General features: G+C 41.7%; 1 protein-coding gene across 4 annotated transcripts in view; it reads left to right on the top strand.

The window, feature by feature from the left end:
- Nucleotides 1-430: 430 nt before the first annotated feature.
- EXOC3 (exocyst complex component 3) overlaps nucleotides 431-25,244 on the top strand; it is a 31,548-nt gene continuing 6,734 nt past the window's right edge. The window contains exons 1-9 of one of the 4 annotated variants that reach the window (XM_075826823.1): nucleotides 431-497; nucleotides 3,360-3,509; nucleotides 3,735-3,954; nucleotides 8,214-8,895; nucleotides 11,870-11,987; nucleotides 15,205-15,330; nucleotides 18,323-18,423; nucleotides 20,779-20,889; nucleotides 22,332-22,479. In XM_075826823.1, coding sequence (XP_075682938.1) covers nucleotides 3,366-3,509; nucleotides 3,735-3,954; nucleotides 8,214-8,895; nucleotides 11,870-11,987; nucleotides 15,205-15,330; nucleotides 18,323-18,423; nucleotides 20,779-20,889; nucleotides 22,332-22,479 — 1,650 coding nt within the window. In that variant the 5' untranslated portion in view covers nucleotides 431-497; nucleotides 3,360-3,365. Of the gene's footprint in view, nucleotides 498-532; nucleotides 633-680; nucleotides 706-3,359; nucleotides 3,510-3,734; nucleotides 3,955-8,213; nucleotides 8,896-11,869; nucleotides 11,988-15,204; nucleotides 15,331-18,322; nucleotides 18,424-20,778; nucleotides 20,890-22,331; nucleotides 22,480-25,244 lie in introns of those variants that run through there. The other 3 variants (XM_075826825.1, XM_075826824.1, XM_075826821.1) reach the window with 3 other exon arrangements.

Below are 25,244 nucleotides of genomic sequence, written 5' to 3' on the forward strand. Positions count from 1 at the left end.
TTCAGCCGTTACGGACGCCCTCGTGTGAACATACCCTCAATGAAGAGCAGCTCAAGATTACAGGCGTCAAAGACGCCTCGCATAATACGAGGAGCTGCTTTTACGGCTGAGACGAGGCAGCTGTATTCTCCTGAAAACAGTCTGTCATTTCAGCCGTAAAAGCCTGCTAGCGTGTGAACGTCCCTGCTACTATTTTCATGAAGTTTCGTGGTTTACTCCCTAGTGATGACACTCCCGTCAGTCAGAACCACGGCCGCATCATGAAACTCCTCTGTGTAATCCCTAAAAAATTCACGGCACGCAGCTGTCAATCATAACAATGCCGCCAATCACAGTAGGTGTGATATGAAGAGGCAGAGTGTGCAATTAAGACGTGCACGGTGATTGGTGAATCTACTGTTCTGTGGGCGGGCCCAGACATCGGGGAAGTGTATTGCTGTGATACCATATCAGCTTCCGGTAGTAGCCGTCACAAGACAGCGCTGCGGTAAAACTGGGTATGATGTGTTTGTGTGTACATTGTGGCGGCTCTCGGTGCCGGGACATGTCCGCTGCTTCTCTTAAAGGAGTCCGTTGCCGTCTGTGTTTGCAGCATTAAATATACGTCCATAGAGTTCTCCTTCAGATAAGAGGTGCATCGCTGTCATAGGTGCACGGTCATTGTAAGACATGACGGAAAATGTCACATTAATGTTTGTTTATGAGGTCAGTGCGAGGCTAGCAGGTCTGTCAGTCATTCGTAGCTGCTTGGTGACATATAGCCGGTGCAGACCCCAAGCAGTGTCTGACTACATGGAAGGGGCAGGGTTTGTTTACATATCTGCATGGACGGAATCTATTTACATATATAGTGTGTACATATAGCACCCTGTATGGACGTGTGTGGCTCCTCTGCAGTCATGATCGCAGTTCAGGGCTGGATTGTAACATCGGGTATATTGTAGGTGCTTTCTATAGTGTATAGCAACTCTCTAAAACTGCTGTTACCTATAGCAACCAATGAAGTCACTGCTTTAAAAGGGTTTTCAGGACATCTAAAACACACACACCCACACACACACACACACACACACACACACACACACACACACACACACACACACTTTCTTTTATCTGGGTTCCCATGGATAACAGAAATTAATTTTTTTTCTGTTATATCCTATTGATTTCTATGGCTCTCAAGCTAATGCCTAGGCACCTTCATCGGTTCTGTTTGTTTTTTTAAAGGATAACTAAACTTTCAAGAAATTTTGACATGTCGTATGTTTTAATCGGTGGGGGTCTGAGCACTGAGACCCCCACCGATCACTAAAACGAAGCAGTAGAACCGCTCATGTGAGAGTTGCGCTGCTTTGTGTAGGATCCGCTTTGGTGTACGGGCTCATAGACTTTCTATTGAGCCCGCACACCACTTGCTCGTCTAGCCGAAAAAAGCTGATCACAAACAAAGCAGCACACCTGAGCGCTTCTGCCGTTTGTTCTAGCGATCAGCGGGGTCTCAGTGCTCAGACCCCCACTGATCAGAACTTCTGACATGTCAAAAGTTTTTTGAAAGTTTAGTTATTTAATGACTTGAAAAAAGAAACTGCTATAAATTTGTCAGTTTTTTTTTTTTTAAATCCGATTAGTTTAGTTGCAGAGCATAAAACGTTGCATGAACAAATGAAAAACAGCATTTATGACAAGATAGGCGCTCTACCCTCTCTATGTGCTCTACCCTCTCTATGTGCTCTACCCTCTCTATGTGCTCTACCCTCTCTATGTGCTCTACCCTCTCTATGTGCTCTACCCTCTCTATGTGCTCTACCCTCTCTATGTGCTCTACCCTCTCTATGTGCCCTGTATAAGGTCCAGGTCATCCACTTGGGACTATCCTCTATTAGCCACATCAGAGGCCTGACTCGCCTGTGCATTACATGGAGGGCCCATTGTTTTCAGTGGATTCTGTGTAATGCTTCACATCCCCTGCAGGACTTACTACTTCCGATGATCGCTCCTTATTGTGGCATCTCCGATGTGAAAAGGGCTCAAACCACATAAAATCTTTAAGATAAGAATGGACGCCCTTTAAGAGGACCCATCACATCTTCTGTTTTATTTAAACATGAAATCACAATACTGGGGCCTCTTTTCTTAGAACCCTGTGCTGTCCCATTCCTCTGTTATTCCTCCAGAAAATGTCTGAATATATTGACAACTGGGTGTTTCCATTCTCCTTAAAAATGAGTTGTGTCCTTACACAGTCTGTGACTATCCAGTCAGTGCTCATAGTGATAGACTGTGTAAACACGCTATTGACCAGGGGAATAGTAACACCAGTTGTCAATTTATACATTTCCAAGAGGAATAACAGAGGAATGGCACAACACAGGGTTCTAAGGAAAGGTGCTTCAGAATTGTTATATTTCTGAGGAATACAAGCATTTACTAAACCAGACCTGTCAGGGGAGCTGATAGATCCTCTTGTGGCTGATCTCACACAAAGCGTTTACTTTCATTTTTCGCAAGGTTTTTTTTTTAAATTTGTGTTTTTTTTTTATTAACTTTTTTTCTCAAAAAAGCTGTGGTCAGATATTACTTTATTGTCTATAGTAAAATATGAGAAAGCTGAAATACACAGCGTCTTTGTTTGTAGTGTCATTGAACTCAGTGGCGTATGTTTTAAAACGCAGTATGTTGTAGTTTTTTTTTACTGGCTTTTCTATGGAACCTCAAAACACCTGTATAAAATGACACAAATAATACAAGGCCTAAATTACAAGATAATTCTCATAGTTTTGTAGCCATGCAAATGATAAGTGCAGAAGATCCATTACACGCTGGTGTAATGCTATGTTTGCACTCCTAGGAAAAACAAAACAAAAAGCAGGCTCACCAAATGCGTCTGCTTGGTACTTGTAGTCCTTCTGTTGAGTGCTTTACAAGGAAAATCCATAGGGAAAAAAGTATAAATTTGGCAACTTGTTTAAAATATGTGGAACAGAGTGCAGGTTAGTTGTGTTGATACTTACGCGTTTGGAACGATCGTGTTCTTACTCATAGCTATAAGTAAGAACATGATCGGTCAAAACGCGTAAGCGTCAACACACCTAACCGTTGCTCTGTTCCATGTATTTTCAAACAAGTTGCCATATAAATTTATGCTTTTTAAGGATAAAACCTTTTTCCATACCTGCAGGACAGACTTGTTGTCTTCTGTTGGGGGTAGAACGCACCCCTGCCACTGTACTGGTCATGTGGGTAGGGTGCTTTATAGTATGTGACGTTATTTTAATATATAATTTTTTTTTAAATTCGTCTGGAACATACTGTATTTATTTGAGAGATTAATTTCTTTCTGTGTGAACTTTTTGTATAAGCTCAGCATGGAGGAGCCAGACAGAGAGGCAGTGGCCACGGCTGTGCAGCGCGTGGCTGGAATGCTACAGAGACCAGATCAGCTGGATAAAGTAGAGCAGTATCGGAGAAGAGAAGCTCGAAAAAAAGCATCTGTGGAGGCCAGGCTAAAGGTAAGCACTCGCCTAATGTGGTTTTACTCCAATTTTTGTATTTTTATTTTTTTTAATCTTTGTTCTGATGTCTTAGCCCTTTCTTCAGTTGGACTTGGGGCTGTTAGCAGAAAAACCACTGGATATAATTACACTTATTATTATTTTACAATTCGGAAGTAACACCATGGGAATGACCGGCCACGTTGTTACTTTTATTTTTTTATACTTCTTGTTTTTTTCCAGGCTGCTATCCAATCACAACTTGACGGTGTGAGAACAGGTTTGAACCAGCTTCACAATGCTCTGAATGACGTGAAAAACATCCAGCAATCGTTGGGAAACCTCAGCAAAGATTGGAGGCAGAGTATAAATACCATTGAAAGCTTGAAGGATGTGAAGGATGCTGTCGTCCAACACAGCCAACTTGCAGCAGCAGTCGAGAACCTCAAGAACATTTTCTCTGGTAATCCGTTTGGAAATATTTCCATTCTATTTCATCTAATCCCCTCCCCCACACAGGAAATGGCATTACTGTCTGACCAGTAGGACCCCCATTGATCTCCACAGCGTAGGGGTCACCCTTCTAGACAAGGAGCAGTCCTTTTGCCATTCACGTCGATGGGAGGTTTGGGCGGAATCCCCCTGAAATCGGGCAGAACGCTTCTTTTTCCAGCAGACAAAGCGTCCCCTCCGTTTAAATGAATGGGAGGCGGAATTCAGATTCTGCCGCAAAAATTTCTTGTGAACATAGCCTTAATGTACTGGGTAAGTGAAAAAAAACAAACATTATTTGTGGGGTGGAATGAGAAAAAAAACGGATTCCTCCATTATTCGGTTTTGTTTTTATGGGATTCACTGAGCGGGAAAAACGGCATGTTTATCCGATTACGGCGATACAAAATTTCCATTGTTTTTTACATAATGTACTACTTTTACAAAGTATAAACTATTTGTTAAGAAAAAATTAGTTTTGTGTCGCCATACTCTCAACTTTTTTAGTTTTTCTCATTGACTGAGCAGAGTGAGGGCTTGTTTTTTGCAGGGCGAGCTGTAGTTTTTATTGGTACCAATTTTGTACACATACGACTTTTTAGTCGCTTTTTATAAAAAAAAAATTCTGGAGCGAAAGTGACCAAAAAATAGCAATTCTGGCAGTGTTTTTTTTTTTTTTACAGTGTTCACCCTGCGGGTTAAATAACCTTATATTAGGGTAGTTTGGACTTTTACGGATGCGGCAATACCACTTATGTTTATTTTTTTTACAACACAGGAAAAATATAATTTTTTTTATTTTTACTTTCAAACGTATAATATTTTGTATTTCTTTTTTATATTACTTTACCTCTGCTCGACATCCGCCGTGTATATGTGTATATATATATATATATATATGGCACACGCCGACACTTCAGTGTAACGAGCGGCATCCCGCTCGTTTAACCCCTTAAATGCCACGGACAATAGCAACTGCAGCATTTAAATGGTTAGAAACAGGGGGCCGCCCGCTGCAACATTGCAACGGCCCCCTCTTTGATGCGATCGTGGGGTGCCGATGATCAACATTGGAATCCTGGGGGCCTGAAGAAGGCTCGTAGGTCTGCCATCTTTGTACTCCTGTGAAGCCCTGCTTTTGATATACTGCAATACATTAGTATTGCAGTATATCATGCAAGCGATCCAACAATCACTGGTTCAAGTTCCCTAGGGGGACAAGAAAAGAAAGTTAAATACAGTAAAATAAAGGTTTTTTTCCATCTATTTTCCCTCCAGCACAATGTAAAAAAATTGTTTTTTGGTCATTTCATCTCACAAAAAATGTAATAAAAAGTCTCATTTACTCCAAAATGTTAACAATAGAAACTACAGCTCGCCCTGCAAAAAAGCCCTCAAACCGCTCAATGGACGGAAATATAAATAAGTAATAGCTCTCAGAATATGGCGACAAAACATAAATTTTATTTTTAACAATTTATTGGTGTAATCGTATTGACCCATAGAATAAAGTTAACATGTCGTTTTTACCGAACGGTGAAAGCCATAAAAACTAACCCCCAAAAGATTGAGAAATCGCTGTTTTTTTTTTTTTTTCCTTTTTTCACCCCACAAATTTTTCCACTGCATTATATGGTAAAATAAATGGTGCCGTGAAAATCTAAAAACAAGATCTCATACGGCTATATTGATGGAAAAATATAAAAGTTATGGCTTTTGAAAGGTGGGCAGGAAAAAACAAAAGTGAAAATGCAAAAAATGGCTGCGTCATGAAGGGGGTTATCTGTTTCTTTTAATTTATTTTTTAGTAGAATACACTACAATAGTTATGTATTGCAGTGTATTGTAATTTTCACCGGCTTCTCCATTTCTAATGGCTTAAATGTCGCAGTCGTTATTGACCACGCCATTTAAGTGGTTTAACGGCTGGGGTTGGCGTTATCTCCGATCCCGGCCATTACAGTGAAGTTCCAATACCTGCTGGGTTTGCAGCCTGCTCAATATTCCACTCTTCCTCTCCCTCCTACCTTGCCGCCATGACGTACAGTTTGTCAAATATCAGGAAGAGGTTAAAAATAACTTCTGATGTTTTGAAGGGGTTTCCTGCTTTGGACAATTCCTACTTCTTGAGAATAAGCTGACCACAAAGTGTCACCCCCAGCATTCAGCTGTAATCTGTGGGGAAACCTGACTGAAAGTGTTCAATTTCCCTACAGCGCCATTACAGGAGAAAAGAAGCATTACACCGTGTTCATGCACATCAATGGGCTTTCTGGCTAACCTGTCCTGTCCTGAATTACAGAGTGCGAGGCACTCGCTAGACAACCTCTTTAAATGCATATTTAGGGGTCACGCAGTTTTGTTTAGGAAGCTTTACCCTATTCTACATCCAAGAACAAAATATAATGAGGCAGACTTACTAATACTATCTGAGTTTTAGAGCGCTTAAACTTAGATAAGGCAGTCAGAAAATGTGCAGAATTTATCACCGTGGCACATGCAGTATGATAAATTTGGCGCATCGTGCTAGACACTTTTCTCTTCCTTATACCACCTATTAGTTGGCTATGCTTACACCAGCTTTTGTGACACAATTTTGGCGCGCAGTGTCACATTTAAACCACTCTCCTTTGGCTAGGTTTCACCTCTTTCCCGCTAAGCCACTCCTCCTTGTCGAGTATGTAAAAAAAATAAATAAAATGTGGCGCGTGGCTTGTACGCTAAATTTCTGTCTAGCGAGAATTGTGGTGCGTTTTGAATAGTAAATCTGCCCCATTGAATTTAAGGAAAATGTATTCTTTCAGAGTACTTGTAAATGCATGGAGCAGTGACATTTTACATATATATTGTTATGATATGGAGCGTTCGCCTGCACTTGTAGCCGAGCGGGCTGCCATGACATTGCAAGACATTTTGATTTGTTTTTGCAGGTGGATAACCCAAAATGTTAGTCATTTCCTGTATTCAGGCTCGTGACAAGTGATTTATGACCAGCCTTGTAGTGTTTATTGCAATTCTGTTCATTAGAGTGGAAGTTAACTATTAAATGTCAGAACCCATAAGGTCACGCCACCACTCTATGGAATCTTTCTGCAGGGCAACTGGATAGTCTGGTAAATCCACGTGCATATTTCTATGTGGATTTTGATAAATATTGAAACCATTTTAACACAATCAAAACTGAGCACGTGGAAGATTTGAAAATCTGTGTAAATTTCCACAAACATCCCACCTTAAAAATTTCCAACAAATTTGCCGTGTGTATGTGTGTGGCCTTAGGCTGGGCACTTGAAGTACAGCTTGGTTTCCAGCCAATCTTAGGCACTGCAATAAAGCGGCTCCTTTGTATGCAACTCCATGGAGCGGCACTCATTATGATCAATCCTAATGGGAAAATGTTTAAGAAGTCGTAAGGTGACAATTGATCAGGATTAGCTGATGATCTAATGTGTACATGGGCCTCCCAACAGTCCCCCGACAGCAAATGTCAGGGGAAAGAAGGATCGGCCATGTTGGATTTCAATATACCCAATCCTTTGTTCCCCTGGGAAATAAGCAGAGGTGTCTGGCAGCTGCTAATTTATGTCTCCGCATTGAAATAGACATGCACGCTCGTTCAAGTGTGCGTGTTTATGGGGAAATAAGGAAATGTAGTGCTCTGTTTGGCCAATATCTACCTCAAATGTACAGCCAGCTTTATGCTATGCTCACACCAAGATTTTTGTGAAAAAATTCTACCAGACATCTGTAAAATATCTGCATTGGAAAATGTGAACTTCCCCTTTAAGGTAAGGTACAATCTGTTATATATATATATGTGTGTGTATATATATATTCGTATATGTGTGTGTGTGTGTGTGTGTGTGTGTGTGTGTGTGTTTTTTATAAGTTGCTTAATATTGTAGATGTGTTATAAAGTCCACACGTGGTTCAGAATAACTTATGCTTAGCAGTATTGGTATAATAGTGTTCTGGCAAATACTAACCGTACAATATAACAACTAGATGGTAAGAATAATATAAAACAAGCTATTCCTTTCCATAATAATGCATATATGAAAAAAAAACATGATAGACAATGATATCTCTATTGCACAGATAAAAAAGGAACAATGCATGTATGTTTAGATTTATAGTAAAAATACTAATCAAACCTTGTTAGGATAACGGTAATTCTCCCCCCCCCCCCCCCCCCAAAAAAAAACCTAAAACACATCTGTTATTTTACAGTGCCAGAAATTGTAAAAGAGACACAAGATCTCATTGAACTAGGGGAACTGTTGGAAGCACATCGCAAATTGATGGACCTAGAATGCTCTCGTGATGACCTGATGTACGAACAATACCGGATGGACAGCAAAAATACCCATGACATGAACTTAATTCAGAATTATTTTGGGGAAGTACAGCATCTATCTGATGAGCTGGCTAAACAGTTGTGGATGGTCATACAGAGATCCATAACTACTGTTCGTAAGGATCCAACCTTGCTTGTCTCAGTCGTCCGCATCATAGAGCGGGAGGAGAAAATAGACCGCCGCATGATGGACCGGAAGAAACAGACTGGTTTCATTCCTCCGGGAAGACCTAAGAAGTGGAAAGAAAAGATGTTTGTGGTTCTGGAAAAAACGATTGGAAGCAGAATTGAGGGCAGTCAGGCAGAAACTAGAGAGTCTGATAAAATGTGGTTGGTCCGTCATTTGGAAATTATCCGCCGATATGTTCTGGATGATCTCACAGTGGTTAAAAACCTTATGGTGCAATGTTTTCCTTCTACCTACAACATCTTCAATAAGATGTTAGAATTGTATCACCAAGCTTTGTCTTCTCGGATCCAGGAATTGGCATCAGAAGATCTTGAAGCAAATGAGATTGTCAGCCTCCTCACTTGGGTTTTAAATACCTATCATAGGTAATGGTATCCTATCTATCTATCTATCTATCTATCTATCTATCTATCTATCTATCTATCTATCTATCTATCTATCTATCTATCTATCTCACAAAAATATATGTGGGGTTAGTGACTGCCTCCATGTTTTGATCTTGCACTCCTCCCATTCTGCCCTGGGTGATTTTAATTAGTTTAATGCTGGTTCCTACCATCCCCAGGTATATATGTAGGCTTAGTCCCAGTCCTGGGTGTATGTGCAGCGTAGGTTCCCACCTCTGGAGGTCGCCTTGTCGTGGCAGGTGGGCAAACACAGTTCGATCAAAATGTGCGCTAAGAATTTGTAAGTAGATCTAGCAGTAATGCATATTTATTTATATTTAGCAGTTTAGATGGCATTAGTGTTCACAGTGTGCTGTCGCCATTTTCTTGTGTGCTTTAGGGCATGCCCCCACGTGGCGGATTTCCTCCGCAACTGTCCGCATCAATGCCGCACCTAATCCGGGTTGCTGATTACGGCTGCGGATCTGCCCAAAATGTGCAGTAAATTGATGCGGACTAGCTGCTGCGGACTGCGGGAAAAGTGCTTCCCTTCTCTCTATTATCAGTGCAGGATAGAGAGAAGGGACAGCACTTTCCCTAGTGAAAGTAAACGACTTTCATACTTACCGGCCGTTGTCTTGGTGACGCGTCCCTCTTTCGGCATCCAGCCCGACCTCCCTGGATGACGCGTCAGTCCATGTGACCGCTGCAGCCTGTGATTGGCTGCAGCCGTCACTTACACTGAAACGTCATCCTGAGAAGCCGGACTGGAGACAGAAGCAGGGAGTTCTCGGTAAGTATGAACTTATATTTTTTTACAGGTTGCTGTATATTGGGATCGGTAGTCACTGTCCAGGGTGCAGAAACAGTTACTGCCGATCGCTTAACTCTTTCAGCACCCTGGACAGTGACTATTTACTGACGTCTCCTAGCAACGCTCCCGTAATTACGGGAGCCCCATTGACTTCCTCAGTCTGGCTGTAGACCTAGAAATACATAGGTCCAGCCAGAATGAAGAAATGTCATGTCCAAAAAGCAAGACGCATCCGCAGCACACATGACATGTGCATGACAGCTGCGGACTTCATTGCGGAATTTAGAATCTCCATTGAAGTCAATGGAGAAATTCCGCCATGAGTCCGCAACCAGTCCGCCACTGCTCCGCAACAGACAGAGCATGCTGCGGACACCAAATTCCGCTCCGCAGCCTATGCTCCGCAGCGGAATTTTACTCATCGTCTAAACGAACACTTCTAAATAGAAGTGGAAGTCAATGGAGAAACGGCTCCGCTGCGGATTAACGCTGCGGAGTGTCCGCAGCGGAATTCAAGTGAAATTCCGCCACGTGTGAACCCAGCCTTATAAATTTGCAGTCACAGCCGTTCTTGTACCTTTTTTTTCTATTTTTGTTTCATTTTGCTGGAATGTGCTGTTCAAACTTTTGTGTTTATTTATCTATATATTTCAGATCTATCTTACATCATTATTTTGTTTTTTGGTCAATTGTCTAATTTCAGGTTTGATTTGAATTAACTCCATGCTCCCGCACTTCTATGCTCTGCCAAGGTCCTGTGGTCTGTTGTCTGAATAAAAATAGTGCAGGGTGAAAATAAATCTGGTTAAAGAAACACTCTGGTCAAAACTGATGCCCTGTGCCCGGTGCAGGACTTGAAGGGTGGTACATTTCTGAGGGATTCAAACCACACCAAATAGCGACTCCCTCTGACATAAACCTACCTTTTAGGCCCTGCAATAAGCATAACACAGTGTTCATAACATCAGCTTTGCCTGGAGTGTTCCTTGTTAGGATAAGACCGCTAAGCCAAAGAAGATCAGAAATAAAATCCACTCCATTGTATGATTGAGGGTATAGTGCAATATTCGGCTTAAAGGGGTGTTCCCCCTTTCTAGTAGACTTTCAATTCTTCACCATTTTCAAGATATGAATTTGCTGACAGTGAATGAGAACACTGATTTACATTCACAGGCTGTAAACCGTACGTTTTTAGTCTCTTTCACGAGAAATTGATATAGTTGTGTCCAGTCTAGGCAATGCTCTGTAAGCTTAAAGAGGTTTTCCCGTCTTGGACACTTATGGTATATTCACAGGATATGCAATAAATGTCCGATGGATGCGGGTCCTACTTCTGGGACCCTCACCTATCTCTGGAACGGGGCCCCCTAAACTCTGTTCTACCTTGCTAGTCTCCCGCTGCCTTCTGGGCACTTCCTGATTCGATGGTCGTGAGTTACAGAAACAGCTGAGATACGCTGTTTCCGTAACTTCCATAGAAGTGAAAGAGAGTTACAGAAACAGTGTAGAACAGCGAGCTACGCTGTTTTCTGAACTCTGAAGCTACGGAAACAGCGTAGTTAGGAGTGCTACGCTGTTTCCATAACTCCCATTCACTTCTATGGAAGTTACGGAAACAGTGTAGTTCAGGGACCTCGGCTGTTTCGGTAACTCCCGACCACCTAATCAGGAAGTGGCCCAGGAGGCAGCGGGAGCCGAGCAAGGTGGAACGGTGTTTAGGAGGCCCCGTTTTAGAGATAGGTGCTGGTCTAAGGTGAGACCTGCATCTATTGGACATTTATGGCATATCCTGTGAATATGCCAGAAAGGTCCATGATGGGAAAACCCCTTTAATACATCAGCAGCAGCTGCACAAATCTATCTGATAGTTCGCTACAATGTATCACTCCGGAGTCCAAGCTGTTTAGCTCACAGAGCATTGCCTAGACTGGATACAATTGTATTCACTTCTTCTGTATGTAAACAAGAGTGTTCTTATTCACTGAGTTGAAACTAGTGTATTTACATTAATCAGGAAAACCACTTTAACTCCAGTCAAACCTGGATTTGGAAGTAGAATTTGTCCTTTTTAATAATATTTTTAATATAATTTTTTTTTTCTTGCCTAAGAAATAAAGATTATTCTTTTGTGTTTCATAGTTCAGAAATGATGGGAAATGCAGATCTGATCCCAGAAGTAGATGTGAAGACCATGAAACCACTTCTATCCCAAGACATTGTGGACCAACTTCTCCATAAGTACATGGCAACTCTCCAAGTAAGCTGTCATTTTCCACCCAATATTGTCTTGCGTTTGCAATACATTGGAGCAGATTTATTAGTCTTAAGCTTAGGCAACTTAAAACTAGTCCAGGCAGTCAGAAGATGTGGCAAATTTATCACAGTGCTGTATGATAATTTGTCGCATCTTGTTAGACACTTCTCTTCTTTACGCCCCTCTTGGTTTGCTCACTTCAGACCAATATTTTGTGGTTCGATTTTTGCACATTTTAATTAACGCCCCTTTTTGCTAAGCCACGGTCTCTTTTCCAGTCACTTTTCAAAAAGTGTCTAAATTACGTAATCTGGCGCAAGACATCGACGTAGTTTTTTTTTTTTCCTACACAAATTGCAAATATTACTAATCTTAATTTGTCTCAAACAGCTTTAGTAGAGTCCTGAGATGAATCCATGCATGATGTATTGATGTAATGCAGTATTATGTGGCCCGTCACTGGAGCAATATGTCCAAACCAAGTGGCGTTGGAAGCAGCAAAGTTTCACGCTTAATTCCATGGGGCTGCAACGGCCAACAATCTGGGATCACCTTCGTAGCTAAGCTACAGAAGAGAACCAGCATGGGAACAATGTTTCTGACTTAGTGCCTTAATAATAATTGGCTCCACTAGATTTAAAGAGTAACTAAACGTTCGATCAACTTTTTATTTTCTAGCAGCATGTGTAATATAAATATATTTTGGAATATACTTTATTAATGAATTTGGGCTCCTTTTTGTGTTGTATGTGTTTTAAATGGCCACTCTTCTGCCACATTTTATTTCTTGTATTTCTCCTGTTGCTAGCAGAAATCCGTACACCGTTTGAATGTATCGATGTACGGATTCTGCTGCCTATGAGCACGGGTGGGTGGTGGCCCCATCCTGACGTCAGATGTGCACGCCCCCATCGTAACGTCAGGAAGGTCTCTCTGCCTCTATACACTACCTGCAGTAGCAGAGCGCATGGAAGAGACTGTGATGAGCTCTGCTGCTGTACGGACTATAGTGTGTGTGAGAGGCGCATCAGTAGCAGAAGCGCAGGTTTGGCCACCCACTGTACTATAACCGGCAGGGAAGAGAATGACCGCTCTGCTACTGTCTGGTGTATGGTATGTGTGAGAGGCGCTTCAGTAGCAGAAGACACACACACACACACACACACACACACACACACACACACACACTTCCCCTCCCTGCGCTCTGCTAATGCCGGTTATAGTACAGTGCACAGGGGGAAGAGGGGACAGTGAGGGGGGGGCCAGACCTGCGCTTCTGCTACTGAAGCGCCACTCACACATACCATAGACCGGACAGTAGCAGAGCTGTCATTCTCCATGCGCTCTGCTACTGCCGGCTACAGTACTGTGGACAGGGGGAAGAGGGGACACCCTCGCCACACTAACGCTGACTGGGCTGTACTAAGGAGGAGGAGGAGCCAGGATAATCACACTGCCGCACTCCACGCTGTGTCAGGCTGCAGTGATGGACTTGCATGCACTCCTGTTTTACTTCCCCCGTCATTAGGATGAATTTTCTGCGCGCACTGGTCTCTGCCTGGTTGATTCTCCCTCCTTCCCTCCGGCAAAGAGTCTCAGGACACTGTAATCTGAGCTGCTAATTACCATCAGATAAGACTAGGACTGCCCCGTCCCGCGATCACCCTGCCGTCCTGTCTTATCTTCCCTGCACTTGCCAGGGAAAGTGAAAAAGAAAAACTCTGATTCCTTTCTTCTGGAGTGTGCAGAGATATTTCCATCTCTATATATAATGTGTTCTGATGTGCATAGCTCAGTGCACGCTCACCGTATAGTAGTTATCACCTCATAGCTCACTGCCCATGAAAGATACATACAAATTGTAACATCACACACAGTAAGACACGCCCCTAGCAACTGCCAAAATCAGGAAGTGTGAGAAAATAGATGTGGACGGTTTCACAAGAAAAAAAGCTGCAAAAAAGGTACTTTGAAGTGAAAAAAATTGCTAGGAGTAATGTATTCACATAGAGGGACATAATAGCAGTTTAAATAGTTTTATTTTTTGTGAAAGTTTAGCTACGCTTTAAGAGTTAAAAAGTGTAATGTAATACATAAAGAGCATTTCAAGAGAGCCTTTCACTACCCTATACATGTGCAGCGGGGTGCACCGTGTTATAGACACTGCTGCACAGACCCTGGGGCACTTTAAACTACCTGTCTAGCCTCCGCTGTTATTATTGGTGCCTGATATGTAAATCAGCCCCCGTACTGTCAGTGGGGCATTCCTGGACATGGAAAGGGCAGGGGGGTGTGATAGTCAGAGCTCTGACACTGTCCAATCCCGTCCGTCCCCCCCCCCCCCCCCGCATGTATTAAGCTAGCATTTCCTTTGATTTTGTTGTTAGTAATATGATATTCTAATACATGACACATATAGCATTAGCTAGTAATATGGCGTACCCTTCCTAACCGTAATCACCAGTGACCGAGGTGTCCTAAATAGTAGAGTTTCAATGTCAAGGGCTTCTTATTTTGTTTCTTTTTTTTTTTCTCTTTCTTTTTTCTGTTATATACAACCCCAGGATTCTTAATTTTTAGGCAACGTGTTAACTACATTGTGAAACATGCCGGATTTATGGGGTTAAATAAATGATTATTTTGAAATCCTAAAATTAATATAGAGATGTTGTTCTAGCAAGGACAATGCTTGCACATTATATAGACGTTTAAAGTGACATGTCAGAAGTTTGGATTGGTGGTGGTCCGAGCAATGAGACCCCCACCAATCGCTAGAACGAAGCAGCTGAAGTGTTCGTGTGAGTGCTCTTCCTTTTCGTGTTTGTTTGGCTTTTTCGGGAAAGCCGATGTATCGGAGTACGGGCTCATAGACTTTCTATTGAGTCCGTACACGATACATTTATTTCCGGAAAGAGCCGAACAGACACGAAGCGGCTCAGTCCTCACACGAACACTTCAGCTGCTTCGTTCTAGCGACTGGTGGGGGTCTCGGGGCTCGGACCCCCAATCCAAACTTCTGACCTGTCACTATGACATGTCAAACGTTTAGCTACACTTTAACACATACCACAATATATATAATCTCCAGATCATGGTTCTTACCAGCAGGTATACTTCGTGACCGATCCATTTCTGTTTTTTTTTCTTTTTGCTTTATTGTTCTCTTTTGAGGTTCAAATCTACAAAGGTGTAATTATTATTTTTGTCTACATTTCTTTAGTCCAATATCATTTCGTGGCTGAGAAAAGCCTTAGAGACAGATAAAAAGGACTGGGATAAAAACACAGAGCCTGAAGCTGATCAAGATGGGTACTACCAGACTACTCTACCAGCTATCGTTTTCCAGGTAATTGATATTAGCTGTATGTTAAAAACTATAACATTGGTTTTAATGCCTTAAGGACAGAAACCATCTACTGATATGAAGTCATGTAAAAAAGTAAGGATGCCCCTTGTAAAGTAACATTTTTGTTAAAGAGGCTCTGTCACCAGATTTTGCAACCCCTATCTGCTATTGCAGCAGATAGGCGCTGCAATGTAGATTACAGTAACGTTTTTATTTATAAAAAACGAGCATTTTTGGCCAAGTTATGACCATTTTTGTAGTTATGCAAATGAGGCTTGCAAAAGTCCAAGTGGGTGTGTTTAAAAGTAAAAGTCCAAGTGGGCGTGTATTATGTGCGTACATCGGGGCGTTTTTAATACTTTTACTAGCTGGGCGCTCTGAAGAGAAGTAACACCCTCTTCTCTTCAGAACGCCCAGCTTCTGACAGTGCAGATCTGTGACGTCACTCACAGGTCCTGCATCGTGACGGCCACATCGGCACCAGAGGCTACAGTTGATTCTGCAGCAGCATCAGCGTTTGCAGGTAAGTCGATCTTACCTGCAAACGCTGATGCTGCTGCAGAATCAACTGTAGCCTCTGGTGCCGATGTGGCCGTCACGATGCAGGACCTGTGAGTGACGTCACAGATCTGCACTGTCAGAAGCTGGGCGTTCTGAAGAGAAGAGGGTGTTACTTCTCTTCAGAGCGCCCAGCTAGTAAAAGTATTAAAAACGCCCCGATGTACGCACATAATACACGCCCACTTGGACTTTTACTTTTAAACACACCCACTTGGACTTTTGCAAGCCTCATTTGCATAACTACAAAAATGGTCATAACTTGGCCAAAAATGCTCGTTTTTTAAAAATAAAAACGTTACTGTAATCTACATTGCAGCGCCTATCTGCTGCAATAGCAGATAGGGGTTGCAAAATCTGGTGACAGAGCCTCTTTAACATTTTTTTAACATGTTGTTCTATTTAGTTTTTTTACAGAAGAAAATTCATATTTGTGATTTTTGTGTTTAATAAATGACTGCAATATTAATTAGTTTGTTCAATTAAATCCCTTTTTTTTCTTTCTTTACCATGGGTGTCCACACTGTGGCTCACTGGCCTGTTTCATGTGGCTCTTGGCTATCCAACCCTATTCCAAGTGTACAGGATTCAGTGAGGCATTCTCTTCAAGGGAGTTTCCCAGCGTCAGAATTTTTTTCTTAGCAGCTGCTTCTGGTACATAATAAGCAATATCCCGATAATCGCCTTGCAAATCTCCCACCATTCCATTGCCAACCCTCTTGTGGTCCCCACCGTTCTCCGTTTACATTGTGGTGATGGCAGTATGTATGGCATGTGGTTACGTGTTGGTATTGCACGTCATCGATGCAGCAAAGTAAACAAGAACAGGTGCGGGAACGTGAGACTGTTAATGCGAGAGTGAAGGGGGATTTAAAAGTTAGAGTATGGACATATTTGTTATTTTGTGCTATAAGCATCGCATCTACTACTAGAATTGTTTTCTGAACCTGGGAAACCCATTTAACTATATCCCACCATCAACATGCTTGGATTGAACTCTTTTAGGCTTCCTGCACACGACCGTGCCGTATTTATGGTCAATAAATACTGCACGGATGGGCCGCGGGCCGTGCTCACATTAAAAAGTATAGGAGCACGGTCCGTAAATGCAAAAAATAGGACATGTCCTATTTTTTTGAGGGTCCTTTCTACGGCCCAGACACATGCCCTGAAATATATGGGAAGGAGTCTGTGGACGATAGAAATAAATGGGTCAGTATTTTATCCCCAATTAAAAACTACGGTTGGGTGCATGAGGCCTTAGTGGACGATGCAGTTCCGAGACACTTAACTCATCATACCATTCTGTGTTACCGATCCATAACTGGAATAATTTTTTTATTTCCGTATACCTTTTATATATACACCACTTTTCCATAATGTGAGGCACATACTCCTTGTTCACATATATATTTTTTATATCTGATCTGCATAACTGGGTTGGCTCTCCAATGTTATTTCTTTTTTTTCTTTTTTTTTTTTCTTTCTTTCTTTGCTTTCTATTATATTCATAAACGTTAAAAAAAAACAAAAAACATTTATTAAATGAAATCAGGAGGCTGGAAAAGAGCTTGACACTTGCCAATATTGTACTTAAAGAGGCTCTGTCACCAGATTTTGCAACCCCTATCTGCTATTGCAGCAGATCGGCGCTGCAATGTAGATTACAGTAACGTTTTTATTTTTAAAAAACGAGCATTTTTGGCCAAGTTATGACCATTTTCGTATTTATGCAAATGAGGCTTGCAAAAGTACAACTGGGCGTGTTGAAAAGTAAAAGTACAACTGGGCGTGTATTATGTGCGTACATCGGGGCGTGTTTACTACTTTTACTAGCTGGGCGTTGTGTATAGAAGTGTCATCCACTTCTCTTCACAACGCCCAGCTTCTGGCAGTGCAGCACTGTGACGTCACTCACAGGTCCTGCATCGTGTCGGCACCAGAGGCTACAGATGATTCTGCAGCAGCATCGGCGTTTGCAGGTAAGTCGATGTAGCTACTTACCTGCAAATGCTGATGCTGCTGCAGAATCAAGTGTAGCCTCTGGTGCCGACACGATGCAGGACCTGTGAGTGACGTCACAGATCTGCACTGCCAGAAGCTGGGCGTTGTGAAGAGAAGTGGATGATACTTCTATACACAACGCCCAGCTAGTAATAGTAGTAAACACGCCCCGATGTACGCACATAATACACGCCCAGTTGTACTTTTACTTTTCAACACGCCCAGTTGTACTTTTGCAAGCCTCATTTGCATAAATACAAAAATGGTCATAACTTGGCCAAAAATGCTCGTTTTTTAAAAATAAAAACGTTACTGTAATCTACATTGCAGCGCCTATCTGCTGCAATAGGAGATAGGGGTTGCAAAATCTGGTGACAGAGCCTCTTTAATGTATGATACTGGTTACTAGTGATTTTATATTTCTTTTTAGATGTTTGAGCAAAATTTACAAGTCGCAGCTCAGATTAGTGAAGAGCTCAAGAAGAAGGTTTTACACGTGTGCCTGCAGCAAATGAATGCATTCCTCAACAGGTATAGAAAAGCTATCCATAAAGTACTACGGCTACATTTTATTCAACTTTTGTATTGTTTTAATTGACATTAGTAGTTTGTCCTCAAATTCACCATTTCACTGAGGCTATGTTCACACGGGGTCTTTTGCCGAGTTTTTTGACGCGGAAACCGCGTCGCAAAACTCGGCAGAAACGGCCCGAGAACGCCTCCCATTGATTTCAATGGGAGGCGTCGGCGTCTTTTTCCCGCGAGCAGTAAAACTGCCTCGCGGGAAAAAGAAGCGACATGCCCTATCTTCGGGCGCTTCCGCGTCCGACCTCCCATTGACTTCAATGGGAGGCAGGAGAAAGCGTGTTTTATGCCCGCGGCGCTCAATGGCCGCGGGCGAAAAACGGCGCGATAATTGCTATTCACACAGAGTATTTTGGGGGAGGAATATCTGCCTCAAAATTCAGTTTGGAGCTTTGAGGCAGATATTCCTCCCCCAAAATACTCCGTGTGAACATAGCCTAAAGTGGCCCTTAAAACAGGCAGTCAGTTATGTTTAACCCCTTCCCGCTTTGGCCACTTTTGACCTTCCTGACAGAGCCTTATTTTTCAAATCTGAAATGTTTCACTTTATGTGGTAATAACTTCGGAATGCTTTCACCTATCCAAGAGATTCTGAGATTGTTTTCTCGTGACACATTGGACTTTATGTTACTGGCAAAATGTGCTCGATACATTCATTATTTAAATGTGAAAAACACCAAAATTTAGTGAAAAATTGCAAAAATTTGCATTTTTCTTAATTTCTATGTATCTGCTTGTAAGACAGGCAGTTATACCACACAAAATTGTTGCTAATTAACATCCCCCATGTGTCTACTTTTAGATTGAGATAATTTTTTAAATATCGTTTTATTTTTCTAGGACTTTACAAGGCTTAGAACTTTAGCTGCAATTTCTCACCTTTTCAAGAAGATTTCAAAAGGCTATTTTTACAGGGGCCAGTTCCGTTGTGAAGTGACTTTGAGGGCCTTATATATTAGAAACCCCTAATAAGTCACCCCATTTTAAAAACGTCACCCCTCAAAGTATTCAAAACAGCATTTAGTATGTTTCTTAACCCTTTAGGCGTTTCACAGGAATTAAAGCAAAGTAGAGGTGACATTTACAAATTTCATTTTTTTTTTTGGGAAGAAATTCATTTTTAATAATTTTTTTTAACACAACAAGTTTTACCAGAGAAACGCAACTCCATATTTATTGCCCAGAGTCTGCAGTTTTTAGAACTGTCCCACATGTGGCCCTAGCGTGCTAATGGACTGAAGCACAGGCCTCAGAAGCAAAGGAGAACCTAGAGGATTTTGGGCCTCCTTTTTATTAGAATATATTTTAGGCACCATGTCAGGTTTGAAGGGCTCTTGCGGTGCCAAAACAGGGGAAATCCCCCAAAAGTGACCCCATTTTGGAAACTAGACCCCTCAAGGAAATTATCTAGGGGTATATTGAGCATTTTGACCCCACAGGTTTATTGCAGAAATTATTGGAAGTAGGCTGTGAATATAGTGGCACACAGCTCCCCCTTAGGTAGTGGCACACAGCCCCCTGCAGGTAGTTCTACAAGCACACCCCCCATAGATGCCACCCCTGCCTACCTGTCTATAGATAGCGCCACTGTTCCAGGAGATTTCCCTGGCTTCACTGTCCATATATGGACACAGTGAAGTCAGGGACTTCTCCTGGAGCGGAATCCCCGGCCACATGGCCCGGGGATTCTGCTTCAGAAGTCGCTGACGTAAAAGACATACCCTCCTCCTCCTCACATGCACTTCGCACTGTGAGGAGAAGGAGAGAGCGAGCGACGGAAGACATGGCCGTCACTTGGAGCAAATTCAAGTGATGGCCGTGTACTACCCGGCCTATAGACTTCTATGGGGGCCGGGAGAACGGCCGAAAATAGGGCATATCCCATTTTTTGGCGGCCGGGTTTCCTGGCCCGTCAAAAAATCGGTCGTGTGAATAACCCTATTAGGGGTCTATTGTTCCTGCTGCAGCCATGTGACGGCCGTTTTTTGAACGGCCGGGATACCCTGTCGTGTGCGTAAGGGCTAAAGCACCAATGATGATCTGTCCCTTTATTAGAAGTAGTTGTTTTTATGTAAGCCAGGAATTTCAGGTGTAATGCTACTATATATTTCCGCCTTTGAGAAGTTTAAGGTTGTTTATCTGATGTATTGCGGTAGATATAGCGAAGGGCAAACAAAGTTTACATTCATTTAGGCATACAAAATATATATTCAAATTATGTTAACAGTGAGTTGATTTGTTTAGAGAAATTAACGAAGGGTGGTTTTCAATTTAACAAGAGTAATGTATCTCTGTTTACAGGTACCGTGAGGAAGCAAAGCTCTATAAAGAAGATCACTTAAAAAATCGGCAACTTCCTGCTTGCTATGTCCAGTATATGATAGCCGTCATTAACAACTGCCAGACCTTTAGGTAAGCATGTGGTGGTTCTATTTATTCAGTTCAAATTGTCTTGAAAAGTAGGATGTTGAAAATACCCGTAACCCCTTATAGAAGCACCCCCAGCAAAAAAGTTTGAGGCCCCTCCTAGTAGTAATTGAGGTGGCATAAATGATTCTGGGGTTATAAAACTGAAGTCTGGCTTTATCTTGTCGTTTCAGCCCCCTCTGTCTGTCTAAATGCTCAGATGCTGCGGTCACCATTAACTGTGGCATCAGGGGTTAAACGGCAGGCATGCGTCAGCTGTATAAAACAGCCGCCACCTTGAGCTTGCGCCATATTGTTAGAGCGCACGTCCACCGTACATGTACGGTGTGTCGGTAAGGGGTTTGATGGGGTTGTCCAATTTAGAAAAGGTCCCTTGACAATAAACTGATCTCAAAGTGTCCCCATGCTGGAATCCCAACAATCACCTGTGGTGAAACCTGGCAGTAAGTGTTCCATTTCTCTGCAGCGCCACCACAGGATAAATTAAGCATTAAACAGTGTTCATTCAAATCAATGAGCTGTCTGTGTAATACAGGGCAGGACAAGATAGGTCCTGGAGAGTGAGAGATGGGGATCTTATGCCACATAATCATTCAATGTTCTGTCAGAATATCTCTTGTAACACTGCAAACTACGGCTTTGTTAGTAACAATAAATACTGATAAAGCGGCCTAAGTACACCTCTTTATGGAAGCCGTATCGTTGGACCTGACCAATGGCTTTGTGACTGTGGCCTAAGGAACTAAAGAGGAATGTATTTTTTACTAATTAGAATGGTTTACTGAAACATTTTTTTTTCTCTAATTTTGTTTTCATTTTCTGATTTGTATATTTTTTTTTTTTATACGATTACCTGTACATGATTATAGAGGCAGCCATGTTGTCTGAGCTGCTGCTCTGAGCGATTAACAGCAGTTCAGAAACTTGCTTTACAGAAGCCACATGGAAATAAGAAACCCTGTCAGAAAATGACCTATAGATTTCAAAGGGAGAGTGTTGTGGGCATGCTCTGTGACCTGTGCAGAGATGAAGGGGAGGGGGAGTAGGTGAGCTATTCTCATCACCTATTATCAGTGGTGGATCCTGTGTTGTTTGCCTCCAACTTAATAATAAAGGTGCTACCTTTATTGTAATCATGACACCGATGCTTGCTGAAAAGTGATCTCTACAAAACGGAGTATCCGCCTATGTAGGGCTCGGGCAATTTTTTTTCTGTTTCCTTTTTTGGATCGGTTCGGCCTAGATAAGTGAGTGTGTTGATGGGTAAGGATAGACATTGGAATTTTATTACAGCTTGTCTTACATATGGTTATAATGCAAGTCTACTCTTTTTGTAAAATAAAAAAAATACACATTTAGTAATAAAATACAACATTCACATATAAAGTTTGCATAAAGTATTGCAGCTATTATGTCCTATTTTCTAGAGAGTCCATTGTAAGCCTGAAAAGAAAATATTTAAAGAGTGAAGAGGATTTTGTGGCATCTGGCTCCACAAATATGAGCTCTATATTGGAGGACATCGCCAATGATGGATGCAGGAGTCTTCTAGATGAAGTATTCATGGACTTAGAGGTGAGGATGAGTTTACCTGGGTTTCTTTTCTATTCCCCAAAGGTTTATTCACTGGGGGTTCCAAACTATCTTGCAACAGGATTTAGCTATTCATAAACCACTGACCCAATCGCTTGTGACTCCTAGAATAAATGGTTTAGTCCGACAATCCTAAGGATAGCTGTTAACAAATGTCTTCTACTCCGATCATTAACTTTTAAAGGGTTTGTCTACTCAGAACATATGTCTTTGTAGGCAAGCATATTGAATTCATAGAGGGTTGTTCCCCGCTTAAGACCCTTCTCATCTGCCAGGGCGACTGGGCTCACACGATGCCTGAGGAAGAGGCCTAAGCTGTTTGGAAGCTTGTTGCATATATCATTTATATATGTAATATCTTATATGTGTACATATAAATAGACATGTAAATGTTATATGTGTACAGATATTCTCTCGTCCTACTATAAACTAAAAAAAAATATATGTATAATTCTATATATAGTCCAATCGCAACTAAAAAAAACAAAAAAAAAGGTTTAAACTCCAAGCACATATATCAAACCTACATTAGCCCTTTAGGGAGTCCTATAAACCATAACCATTAGAAATACATTTTAAAAAAGATAATTTTATTTCATCCTAACAATGGCCTCCGTGTCTGCCTTGTATGGAAGCCTCCAGCGGGTCCTCATACACTTGCTGTCATTGTATGACTAACAGCTCTAATACACTGCACTACGTATGTAGTGCAGTGTATTAGAATAGCGATCAGGGCTTCAGGACTTCAAATCCAATAGTGGGGGAAAAAAAAGTTAATAAAAAAAGTTTCCCGTTAAAACCCCAAATTTCCTTTTTTTCCCATAGTAAGTCTTTTATTGTTGGAAAAAAACGCGTACGTAACGACACAGGCTATAAAACTATTACATCATTTATCCCGCACGGTAAACACCGTGAAAAAGAAAAATGCCAGAATCGCTGTTTTTAGGTCCCGTCTCCTCCCAAAAAATTTTATAAAACGTGATAAAAAAAAGTCACATTTACCCCAAAATAATACCAATAAAAACGACAGCCCGTCCCGCAAAAAAAATCCCTGACACCGATTTGTCCACGCAAAAATAAAAAAGTTATGGGTCTTCGAATAAGGCGACACAGACAACAAATGATTTTTTTTTAAAAGTGATTTTGTTGTGCAAAAGCTGCAATACATGAAAAAAACTATATAAATTTGGTATTGCCGAAATTGTATTGACCCGCAGAATAAAGTTAACATGCAATTTATGGGGCACGGTGAATGGCAAAAACAATTCCAGAGTTGCTTGTTTTTGGTCATTTCCTCTTCAAAAAAATTAAATAAAATGTGATCAAGAAGTTGTATGGGTTGTAGAATGATACCAATAAATTCTACAGCTTGTCTTGCAAAAAAAAATAAGCCCGCACACCGCTCCATCAACCGAAAAATAAGAACGTTATGGCACTAGTAATGTGGTGATGAAAAAACATCCCGATATGCAGGCCGGAGGGGAAGAATCCTTCAGCTTCAGGGCACTAGTATTTAGGAACCAGGAAGGGAAGGGACACAGCACATCTGCTGGAAGCGAGGGATCTCATGTTATACCAGGGCAACACTTTCCCAGCAATATTTCCCAAACTACATAGGAGTAAACGGATACCGTTTATCAGGACGACACTGGCCTGCACATAACTGATTGCTTCACAGCGTACCACACATCTATGGATAAATGTATTATTTACCGCATTATTATTTCCTCTTATTATGTACTGATGTACTCTGCACAGATTACATATGCCCCCACATTATAAACTGAAATACCAGCAAAACCCCAAACAAAACTACTACCGAGCAAAATCCACGCTCCAAATGGTGCTCCTTCCTTTTTAAGCCCTACAGTGTTCCCAAACAGCAGTTTACGTCCACATGTATGGCATTGCCATACCCGGGAGAACCTGCTTAACAATTTATGGGGTAAGATTCTCCAGTGGCACAATATATTGTGCACTGAAATGGCATAACGGTGGAAAAATTGCAATTTTCACTTTGCATCATCCGCTGCGTATTAATTTCTGAAAAACACCTGTGGGGTCTAAATGCTCACTACAGCCCTTGATAAATGCCTATAGGGGTGTAGTTTCTTAAATGGGGTCACTTATTTATTTATTTTTTTGGCACATCAGGGGTTTTGCAAATGCGACATGGCTTCTGCAAACCATTCTAGCAAATCTACGCTCCAAAAGTCAAGTGGCTCTCCTTCCCTTCTAAGCTCTCCCATATGTCTAAACAGCAGTTTCTAACAACACATGCGATAGTGCAATACTCTGGAGACATTGTTTTACAAATGTTGGGGTGCTTTTTCTTTGCGAAAATGAAAAATGTTACATGTTATTGGGGGAAAAAAATATTTTTGGAATCTGCTACATAAGCTCCGTTCGACGCTGATGTGAACAAAGCCAAACAGAAAACTGACTCCCACAGAAACAAATCAGTGTAGCTTTGAATTTTTAAGAGCACTATAGAAATGAATGCTGTGCTGTGAACGGTTGCTAAGGACAACACAGACCGTTTTTCTCTGTTAGACAGTTTTCATAAATATCCCCCACATAGATTTATAGATAAATATTAGTCACTTGCCTTCATCAGGAGGCTGGAAGAACAGGGGGTTGAAATGGCACTGGTTTCTACTTAACCTCTTCCCGCGCTGCGCCGCAATAGTACGTCCTGCAGAGGGGTTAGTTCCCGCATCCAGACGTAATATTGCGGAGTAGTTCCC

This window comes from Rhinoderma darwinii, chromosome 5, assembly GCF_050947455.1.
Source record: "Rhinoderma darwinii isolate aRhiDar2 chromosome 5, aRhiDar2.hap1, whole genome shotgun sequence".
Classification (NCBI taxonomy): domain Eukaryota; kingdom Metazoa; phylum Chordata; class Amphibia; order Anura; family Rhinodermatidae; genus Rhinoderma; species Rhinoderma darwinii.